Here is an 11432-nt window from a genome sequence, read left to right as displayed (position 1 = left end):
TGGACTGCTATGTGGAAACCATTCTAAAGTTTTTCCTTAAATACTCATCAAAACAATAATCAATATTGGAATTAAAACAATAGTGGCTGCTTCCGCTCATATAAATGAACCTTTATAAGAACCTTTATAAATGAACCTTATAAGTGTTTCTACATACAAATGAGGAACACTGTCCCTTTAAAATAGCTGTCTTTGTTACATTTACTTTTATCACTAAGAAATGTTAATTATCCACCCCTTCACCTGTTCTCTTGCTATCTCTCCATAGTAACAGATAATAACACAGATGCTTTGTCTTGTTCAAAAAGCTGGGCTTTTGAATGTTTATTCAATAACCAGAGAAAAACGAACCAATACAAAAATGTTAAATTGAAACTTTGAATACTTTTTTTTTTTATAAATTACAATTATTTAAATATACAGACACATTTCTCAACAGATTGCATAAAAAACACAAAATATTTACATTGTTCAACGTTTTTGGTCATCGTTGTAAATCAGTCAATATGACTGGAATATATGAACCTTTTTTCAGGCTATAAGATGTTAAGTGTAGTATCTTTGCATAAACCTGCAAGAACTTTATTTTGTACACACTGAATTAAATTAAACTAATTTAGCAAAGATTTGTTTTTTTACCAGAAATCTCCCAAATCAACAACTATAACAAGCAAAGACTTTTTTTTGCATTTTCTATGCATCAGTGTTTAGCCACCTAACAGAAGATGGACAGCTTATTGACCTATAGTCTCCTGACCTATTGTACCTGTCTGCAGTTGAAGATAATGGAATGAGCATTGCCCCCTCATATCTGCAGTATATTGCAGAGTATTTTTATTTTATCTGGAACCCTCCATTTTCTATTTATAGTATCACCTTTAATGTGTAATAAACAATAAACAATATAATTAGTGCAATATTCTGTATCATTCTAATCACTACCTGATTTACAAATGTATCTCTCAGGCCAAAGTTGGGTGCAGTAGGATAGCACACATGCAGTCTACATTTTGATCCCACAAAAACAAAAAACTCTATTAAGAACTTGTAGCAATACATTTTGGCATATAATAGATGTAGAAACTGTAAACAGAAAGCAAAAGTAAAATTTGAAAAATAAAATGTAATTGTACTCTGGGCACAATAAAAACGTAAGTGCTGCCCCTCAGTAACTTTAATCTTTCTACTGTTCACTAGTCTAATGTTACTAGCTGTTCAAAGCTTTCAACAAGTATACAGCTGACCAGCTCATAGTATTCCACACTACGTGATAACCGTGGACAACTGTCAGCAATACAAACACCCTATTGGTGATGATCAACAGTTTTAGACAGTTTTTGTTTTGTTTGCTTTCAGAAGATCAGCATTCACACCGATAGATCTACATCCAAAGGACAGATTTTGATAGAGGTAGACTTCAGGGGGTAGTATCGGCCCTTCCAGGTCTTCCAGAATATCCCCTGTTTCCTCTCATGTCTTGCTTTGGGTACTGAGAGGAAATATTTCCCATTTAGGTTAGAATAGCCACATGAGTTAAACCACCATCCTCCTGTAAGCAGAGAAAAATCATGGTTAGTTGCAGTTCCAATACATTGTAAATATCTACATTTAACCATGATCATGATGAAAACTTGTATACATTACAACATCAGTTTTACAGCCTACAGAAAGGGTAAGACTGAAGCTTCAAGCTGCTTTTATTCATCAATGACTGAGCATCGACGAATTATAACACCAGTGGCTTTGAACAGATTTTATCTCATGCACTGTAGACAATCAGCTTATTTTAAGTCTCATTAATATGTTCCTGAAAGCAGCTCAGAACTAAGGCTAAACTAGGATTAATACAATAGTAGACAATGAATGGATAATTCACTGTAGGCTGTATGCCCTAGTTTGCTATTCATTAAAAGATTATAAATGTCTGCTTGGTATTTATGAAACTGTATATTTAAGAACTCATCTGACCTGAAAGGTGTTTGGCGCAGTTGAAATCGGATTTTTTGTCTTGATCTCTGTCACGAGTAGAGAATGGTACTTGTTCAAAGTCACCTAAAGCATTTTCTAGTTCCCCAGTCACTGGGCCAAGAAGCTGAAGAGCATAAGCTTTATTAGAACCAGCCAGTTGAAACTTTGCTTCCATGTGCTGGACATTATTCTCCCAGTCCTGTAGATCAATGTGAAGGAGATACTCTCCCTGCTGAGAAATCTGGTGCATCTTTTCTAGTCCCAGCCAGAACTCACCTGCAACCACAAGAAATTCAGTTAATTAAGTTAATCAATATGACTTTACATGAAATAAGTAAATAGTGGATTCACTCCTTTTGCCTTAGGTAAAAAGCACAAAAGTACCTCCATATGTAATAAAGGCACTATGCTTGCCCCGGGGCAGTAACCCATAGAGTTGTGGAATTATTCCTAATGAATTTATGAGGTTATGTAATATAAAAGTACACCTGCAAACAGGTTGCTGGGTGTTTTTCTACTTCAGCAAGCTTTGTACCTTGTATCACATATGGATAGGGGGTACAATTTCAGTTAAAAACAACTTGCAAACCCTCTTTTATAGAAATAACTACTGTACATTTCTTTTTTCATTATATGGGCTTTATAGACAGCATTGTACCAAAGAGAATAGCAGAACAAAGTTAATAAAGTAATTATTACTCACCATTAAGGTTTCCAAAACCATCTGTGTAGGCTTCCCAGAGCTGATCAAAATCAACAGAGCCATCGGTACGTCTCTGTATAACAGTCCACCCTGCATCTGTTGTAAGAAGAAAGCAATGGTACATTAGTCATCTCAGTTACAGGAAAAAACCTATTGTTCTGTCCTTGGTTACTGATATATCTTGGTAACTGTATTTTGAGGAACTATGCGTCATTAAAGTTTATAAGCATAACATCCAAGGTTATAGTAAGCATAGTATCCAAGGCTATCGTTATCTTAGGATCTACAGTTAGTTTAGTATAGGTGTCAAAAAAAAAAAATTATATATGTGTGTAGATAGGTCTTTATAAGTATGCGTATATATATTTATATATATATGTGCTCTGGGGTTCATTTGGAGAGGTTGAACTTGGTGGACTTTTTTCTTTTTTCAACCCAAATTAACTATGAAACTACTACAAAATACCTCTTTTCGACACCAAATATTTTATATGGCCTTCTGTTTTATAAAAATCTACATCTCCAAGCAATGACAATGACAATAAAAATCTAGTAACCCCCCCTACTAAAAAGATATATAGAGTTTACTATGATTATCCAAATGGTGTAAACCAATATGACATTGAATGTCTGACTTGTGAAATATCATAGAATGTATTGCAGAAGACATTCATTTAAAACATGCACAAAGTTTGCACCACTTCAAATAACGCACAGCATCCGACCATAAAGTAGAATTTATTGGGCTTCTGAATAAAGCCATACATCAGATTTGTTGCTGTGGGTTACAAGACCTGGATCATACATCGTGCCTAATATCTCCTAAGTGCATTATTGAATAATTTCTATTAGATATGGGTGCAAGCTGGCTACAGATTCACTCACCTGATGTCATTTCACAGTAGGCTTCAAAAGGCTGAGCCCCAGATGGCTGTATTGAGTAGATACCGCTGGACTTTTCTCCTTCCAGGAAGATTTGGTGGCAGTCAGAAGGGAACACTGAAAAGCAAAAGAAGATATCATAAAAAAGCTGTCTAGAAACATTAGTAAAAAATGTACAAGAAAAGGTCTGCAAGGCAATATGGCATCTATGTACACTAGTATCTTGATCATTTCAAGCCATATTAGCTGATAATGCTTTATACCAGTAATGTAGATATCCAAGTAAATAATGAATAGACTCTTTAAAACATTGTTTACTACCCACACAGTTCTTCTGTTATGGTTGATAGTTCATGACATTGTCCTGACCCTGTGCTATTTAATAAGTTACAAAAAAAAATCAGTTTTACCTATGGACTTTACCCTCAGCCTCATGCATGTGCCAGCAAGACACAATTTTAACAGCAAAGATTAAAGTGCATTTGTAGCTTGTGTAAAGCAGAAATGAAAGTTTGTGATGCAAATGTAGAGCACTAACTTCTGTAGATAACTGATCAAGGAAAAACTGGTGGGGAGATGTAACAAAATCAAAAGCACACCTATAAATAACTACCTAACGCTTCATATGATTAATACCCCTTCTTAGTAGGATACAGAATACTTGAAGTGCAATAAGTTCTTTATAATGAGAGTAGTAAATATGAACTTTCACCTAATTCTAAAGTCTCCCTCCTCCCTGATCTAGCTAAGGAATGTGGGGCTTGGCCTCCTGCATGTTTACAATTTTAGCTATTTGTGATAATATGCACCTTAGTACTTAGTCTGCAGACAATTTAAAGGGACACTTTACCCTTTTATTACATTTCGTTTGTCAGCCATTCTAGTGATGGGCAAATCCGACCTGTTTTGCTTTGTAGAAAATTTGCAAAACGGCGAAAATTAGTCAAAATGCATTGAAGTCAATGGGCGACAAATTGTTTTTGATGCGCAACAATTTTTTTCACCCATTGGAGTCCAATGGGCGTAATATTTTGCTCATTACTAGCGTCCATTTCCACTTCTTAAATACATTTAAGGAAAACTATACCCCCCAAACAATGTAGGTCTCTATAAAAAGATATTGCATAAAACAGCTCATATGTAAAATCCTGCTTCATGTAAATAAACCATTTTCATAATAATATACTTTTCTAGTAGTATGTGCCATTGGGTAATCATAAATAGAAAATTGCCATTTTAAAAAATAAGGGCCGCCCCCTGGGATCGTAGGACTCACTGTACTCACAAACATACCAACAAACCATACATGTTAGGTCACATGAGCCAATTAACAGACAGAGTTGTGTCTTTTACAGTTAGAGTTGTAGTATTTCTGGTCAGGTGATCTCTGAGACAGCACAGAGACCATCACGAAATGGTGGCTCAAGGCAAGAGATGTAAAAGGGCAATATTTACTTAAATATATATTCCAGTTTGGTAAGATTCTTTAATATGCCACTTAATATGATATGAACTATCTGTTGCTTAAGTGTTCATTTTGGGGGTATAGTTTTCCTTTAAAGTTTAATTACATGGATTATTGGATGTAAAGATCATCCTTTCTCTGCATTTGTAAATATCGCATACTTTTATCTGTAAGCATAGATTGATTTTCGATGCATTTGTTCAATGCTTTCTAGTTGTGTGTTCTACTGTGTGCTCATTTTTTTAAGCTGAAGCTCTGATTTAAAGGTCCATAGTCCTGGAAAGTTTTTACATTTTTTAAAGTGTAACAGGGTAAATACATGAGCAACATTTCTTTACATAGTATGTTTTTCTTCTAGTTAATTGTAAATGTAGATTTGTTAAACAAAAAACATTTCAGTAATGTATTCTGAAAGTCTATTACAACCATAATTAGTAATATGAAAAAATATGGCTTAATTATGTATCAAGAGATTTAAATCATTCAAGCTTTAGTTTGCTTACTCCACCGCCCTTAAAATGATTCTTCGTGTAACAGTAAGTGTGACGCATTCTAAAGAATTACATCAGCTGTGGAATGTGAGAAGTAGGGAAAAGGTTACACGGGGAATTCTGAAAAGCTGCTCCTTATTTTCTATAATACGGAGCATTAAGAACATCCCTCCGCACACAGTTATGTGAACTTTCCCCTACTTCATGGAAATATGTCTATTGTGCATCATTCTTTACAAATGATGGTTTGTCACGTTAGAGATTCCCGGAGGCTCTTCCTTTTATACAGTAATTCTGTAACTTGTGTTTTTTGGGCACTAACCCTTTGTCAGGGAGATATATAACACATGGTGTCAGCTGCAAAGCTCCTCAGCTGTTGGAGTATATTTGCAATTGTAGGAAGCAGGCTGATGAAATAAGTATAAGCAGCACTGTGGTGGTTAAGTCTTTCCTTTGACTTCATTCATCCCATTGAAACTAAACCCTATTATTCCTCCTATAGGGACTGAACTTTCACACAGTTGGAAGCTTTCCAAGTGGTTTCTGCTAAGGGCACATAGACTTCATCTTGTGGAGGTGGCTAAACCCTCTCCTACATGGAATAGGGCTTCAACTTTCACACACTCGGCTCTGAGCCAAGACTCCTTATCCCCATCTGTTTTTTATGCAAACAACAGGGGCTTTGTACAGGCTCCATACTGTACTAACATGACATTGAAGAGGGCTGTTCTCAGGATGCAGGTGCAAAAGACAACTCAAACAGGGTCATTCCATTAATACACTGGGCTGGCACCAAATGGGCTATTTGCTGTACCCTATTTACAGGGGCTATTTACAGTATGGGTGTAACAGCCTTGAATTGTTTCAGGGAGACGATTTTTACTACTGCAATGTGGCACCTGATCTCTGCTTAGCTAGGTAACATAAAGTGCTACTAGCTATACTAAAGAACATACATAAATAATAATGTACCCATTTCATAAAATTAAAAGATTATAAATCATGTTTAAGTCCCATGATTATATAAAATGATTTTATACATCACTGATTGTCAAGGTGACTTGTAAAACTTTTTTTTAAGAAGGTGCCCATTTTTAAAAATATATTTTGGAAGTGGAATGCTATCCTATACACGTACATGCTCTTTCGTAGCCTAGCAATTTTCTAACACTATAAGTGGCACAGTATGTTGTTAATATATCACACTGAACATACATTTGCAATTTAAATAGTTACAGGCTCAGCTGTTTTTATGTTTCCTGAATAAGCTACAGTAGAAGACAAAACCACCACAAAGAAGCACGTTTGCAAACTGAGAATCACATTTAGATGGCCTACAGAAATACTTGGCAGCAAAAGTCCATAATGTAATGTGTGGATGTATATAACCCAGAACAGGAAGGAAACTAGAGCAATTGTGTATGGTACTGTATGAACCACAGTTCAAATTTATATAAGCACGTCTAGCCTGCACCAGGATTAAATAAGAGACTGAGAGCACATGTTGTGGCTAGGAATGTTTTGACTGCTATCACAGTTATATATACGAAAGCAAAGTGTTTCTTGGTAGTGTTCAGTCTAGCTACACAAGTGATTTCTGTGTTTGCTATTAGATTTGTGTCCTTAGTATTGGCAAGTGCATTTAAAAGCATATACAGAGGAAGAAACAGTGCACCATTTTCTTGTCAGGACGATAAGTTGTATTAACCTGCTTCTAAATTCTGTGATGATTATTATGAAAAGTAAATAATAAAAGGAGTCGTTATAAAGTAGAATTTCCTTGCATTAGCATTACTTACCATGTTGTCCATCTTCCATGCTACTGTTACTCTGAGCTTCATCTTCAACAGGTTTTTTGAGATTCATCCTCCTCCATGTCTGGGTTTCAAGTCTGTTATTCTGAATCTGTAAGAGATGTTTCGTGTTAGCCACTAGCTATTATAAACAGATATAATTATTTATCCATTCTGTATATCTGTTTATAATAGCTGTTCAGCTGCCATTAGATAATTTGCCTTCTAACTAATTTCATGCATATTTCTTCTCTATCTGCGATATTAAATGACATGATGATAAAAAGTTAAACTTACTGTATTTTGCAAGCTTTTAATCTGCAGGTTTTGTTTATCCAGTTTGTATTGCTGCAGTTTAATCTTCTCTAAAAGCTCATCCATCCTCTTGCTCTGAATCTCCATTAGAGTCTGCAATAGAACAGAGAACGCAATCATTAAAAAGTGCACAAGGTGTTATATTGGTTATTCAATTATCTGCTTTGGCATCCTGGGCCTTTAGATGCTATGTATTGCCCTCTCTAACCAATCCCTTTCCAATATCCAAAGTCCAAAACTCATGGCAACTTTGTAACAATACCAAAACATTCTTTTGAGGGTACCTAGGAGTCTCATAAAATAATTAATCAAAATACTTTGTACAAGGAATATGTAAAGTACACATGAATTACTCAGCAATATATATATGTATGAGTGTGTGTGTGCACATTTCACACTACACAAGTCCCTTCCTCTCCCCTTGTTCAGTGAAACAAGAGAGTTTTAAATCACCACCCACTGCACATGCAGTACGTGCAGGATGGGAGATGCTGAGTATTCGCAGAGATTTTACTATACATCCTGCATCTTGCCAAAGCCTCTGATTTGGGAATAGGAATAGCAGGTATATTCTAGATAAAGAACCTAAACATTATTCATTTTACTGTCCATGCATAATATACGTGCTACTAGCTTGGTGGATTATAACTCTTGGACACCTGCTTCCTTGCTATAATGCCTCTTTGTTACTTGGAATTCATTGATGTGATAAAGTGTATAACCAATTATTTTAACTAATGACATTAATAAGCACCATTTATTAGGATATATTTTATTATAATTACATAATATGCATGTCATATAGCTATGCATTAAATATGCATAATTTACTGAGGGAGATACATGTGGGAGCACTCGCACACAAATTTACTAACATATTTATAGTCCCTACGTATAATCCCTTTGGAGGTAGAGCCTGGTGATTATGGAAAATAATGTTTAGCAAACATGCAAATAGATATTTATTAACAGATGACTTTTTAAAAACAGGATAAAAAAAATAGACTGCCATTAAGCATGAAGGACAGAGCAGTAAACATGTTCCTGCCCTTTGAAATGGCAGCTTTTCATTTTCCAGGAAACATCTCCCATTGAACCTGTCTCAGGATCAGCTGCTCACTGTATGCCACTTATAGTATAGGCATACTATGATAGTTCGTGCCAATACTGTTACTGCATACCTTGCTTAGAAATAAATATATATATATATATATATATATATATATATATATATATATATATATATATATATATATATATATATATATATATATACAGTAACAGTATTGGCACGAACTATCATAGTATGCCTATACTATAAGTGGCATACAGTGAGCAGATACATATATCAGATATATATATATATATATATATATATATATATATATATATATATATATATATATATATATATATATATAATATTTATAAAATAGGAAAGAGAGCGGAGCTTAGTTTTGTTTAAATATAATTTGTCAGTAAGTGGCTCAACTGGATTATATGGAGAAAAAGAAGTAGTAGGTGGCTAATGGGGTTTTGCAGATTAGTAGGATTTACAAGGATTGGTTACCTTATTAAGTAACAACAATAAATGGATAAACTCTATGAAGTTCAGAATGTTTTTAAACAGGATTATAGAACACTGGGGGTGTTTAAATGTATTGCATCATCAGATCAATAACATACAAAACAAGCAGTGCTATACACAGTGGGCTACTGTTATATACACCATGTAGTTTAACACCATCTTGAGGGATTACATTTGCATGTCCCTGTTTTGCAGAGTCATAGGTGCTCATTTACACGTTGAAGTGCAAAAGTGATCAAGCACAGTAACCTATAGCAACCAAGCGGATATTTCCATTCATATAGTAATTTCGTCTTGCCATAGCCAAGCACCGATTGGTTGAAATATTTTACTGTACTGGTGCAGCTGTGGGATGCCTTCCACCCTGCCATGTTACAGTCCCCATATTGATAGCTCACCTGAATACTCAGCAGGTCCTCCTTTTCACTGCGATTCTGTCTTTTGCTTGGCTCCAGAAGCTGGATCTTGGCTTCTAAATTTTGCAGCCTGTGGTCCAGCATCTGCCTGTCCGTACTGATCTCCTGCACCTTTCCTTTCAGCCCCTGGGACACATCATACAGCTGCTTGTCCCTATCCTCCAGCTGCTGCAACCTGCCCTTCAGGGCTTCCCCACTCTCTCGCACCTCCCTGGCTTGCCTGCTTAGCTCCACCAGAGACACATTATGCTGTACTAGCTTGCCAGTGATCTCTTTTAGCTGCCCCTTGGTCTTGTCCACGTGTTCTTTGAGCCCATGACCTAGCTGCAGCAACCCATGAGCTAGTACATTCACTTCGTCCCAGGAGGCATACTGCACCTTCTTCTCTGAAGAGAATCCCCAGCTTTCGCCTCCCAGCACTAGCAGGCTCAGAGTTATACTTGCAAATAACAGCTTCATCTTAGTCTAATTCCTTCACTTTGTCCCCTTCAACCTTTCTGCCTTTCTCAAGTTCAGGCTTCTGCTTTCTGTTAACGAACCCTTCCTTATATACTGTATGTTACCAACCCCTCCCCTCTGCCCTCCCAGTGTTAGGAATCACTCTCTCAATGAGAGTGTGACTGTGGGAGTAGCTAATGTCTTCAGTCAGCTACTCAGAGAGAATTCCTGCTCTTTGGTCTACCACACTCTGCATTTAACTGCTTGGAAATTAAGCTTCCCATGCATACATTAGGTAATAGATAGTATTTAGCCTATTCCATTGGATTAATGTATATATCTATCTATCTATCTATCTATATATATATATATATAGATATATATAGATATATATATATATATTTTTTTTTTAAAGGGTAAGGCATTTTTAGTAGCAGTATGCACAAAATGTCTGTCTTAAATATATTGATAATGGGTTGAGTGCAGAGGACCTCTTGCATTTATATATATATATATATATATATATATATATATATATATATATATATATATATATATATATATATATATATATATATATATATACAGAAAATGTTCTAATAGTTATTACATCATTAAAATGCTTAATGCTGATGAAGTGCAGATATGGGACCTGTTATCCAGAATGCTCAGGACCTGGGGTTTTTCCGGATAACGGATCTTTTGGTAATTTGGATCATCATACCTTAAGTCTACTAGAAAATAATTTAATTATATATTAGTGTGGATCGAGTACAAGGTACTGTTTTATTATTACAGAAAGGAAATTATTTTTATAATTTGGATTATTTGGATAAAATGGAGTCTATGGGAGACAGCCTTTCCGTAATTTGGAGCTTTCTGGATAATGGGTTTCCAAATAACGGATCCCATATCTGTATTCCTATTCTAATATTTTTGTTCGATTCCTATGTAACATTTGTGTTACCCCAGCAGTAAATGAGTCTTCTGTTTAATGCTGCTACTATTTTATTATTCATTCCAGAATTGTCCTCCCAACATGTAACATTTGTGCATTTATGGGTGCCTGCAAAATGGCAGCGTCTAGTCACAAAGTTGGTGTCTCTGGGGGGAAAGCGATCATGTAGGAGAGAATGCTACACAAGTACAAAGAGGCCCTGTTATAGGGAGCCTTAATAAATTTCACATTTTCTGTGCTCTAATTTAGAAGCAGCCTAAAGGGTGTACACCAAAAGAAAAGACATGACATTAGCAGTGTCATTGGGTTCATCAGCTCCACATGAAACTCATGTCACGTGCACTGTCTAGCATGTAATATGAGTTGTTCCATACTCCTCCTTTGAGCACCAGTCTGAAATAGAGACCCCTGCATG

The 11432-nt window shown here is 35.7% G+C and overlaps 1 protein-coding gene across 1 annotated transcript; it reads right to left on the bottom strand.

Annotated features, from left to right (window-relative positions):
* Positions 1–294: 294 nt before the first annotated feature.
* On the bottom strand, positions 295–10165 carry angptl4.L (angiopoietin like 4 L homeolog). The gene is made up of 7 exons (XM_018255009.2): positions 9604–10165; positions 7600–7710; positions 7309–7414; positions 3557–3670; positions 2672–2767; positions 1969–2244; positions 295–1549 (listed from the first exon to the last, which is right to left on the bottom strand). Exons 1-7 carry the CDS (start codon positions 10078–10080, stop codon positions 1368–1370), a joined length of 1362 nt encoding a protein of 453 aa, XP_018110498.1. The 5' UTR covers positions 10081–10165; the 3' UTR covers positions 295–1367.
* Positions 10166–11432: the final 1267 nt, after the last annotated feature.

This window comes from Xenopus laevis, chromosome 1L, assembly GCF_017654675.1.
Source record: "Xenopus laevis strain J_2021 chromosome 1L, Xenopus_laevis_v10.1, whole genome shotgun sequence".
Lineage (NCBI taxonomy): Eukaryota > Metazoa > Chordata > Amphibia > Anura > Pipidae > Xenopus > Xenopus laevis.
Note: the sequence above shows the minus strand (reverse complement) of the source record. Positions and strands in the feature narration are given on the sequence as shown.

Bases quoted from the DNA above. Each gene is read 5' to 3' on its own strand.
- angptl4.L (XM_018255009.2), bottom strand. From the start codon at position 10,080: ATGAAGCTGTTATTTGCAAGTATAACTCTGAGCCTGCTAGTGCTGGGA. The intron at 7,415-7,599 runs GTAAGTTTAACT...CATCTCTTACAG, and splicing joins TTAAAAGCTTGCAAAATACA to ATTCAGAATAACAGACTTGA. The intron at 2,768-3,556 runs GTGAGTGAATCT...TTCTTACAACAG, and splicing joins CTACTGTGAAATGACATCAG to ATGCAGGGTGGACTGTTATA.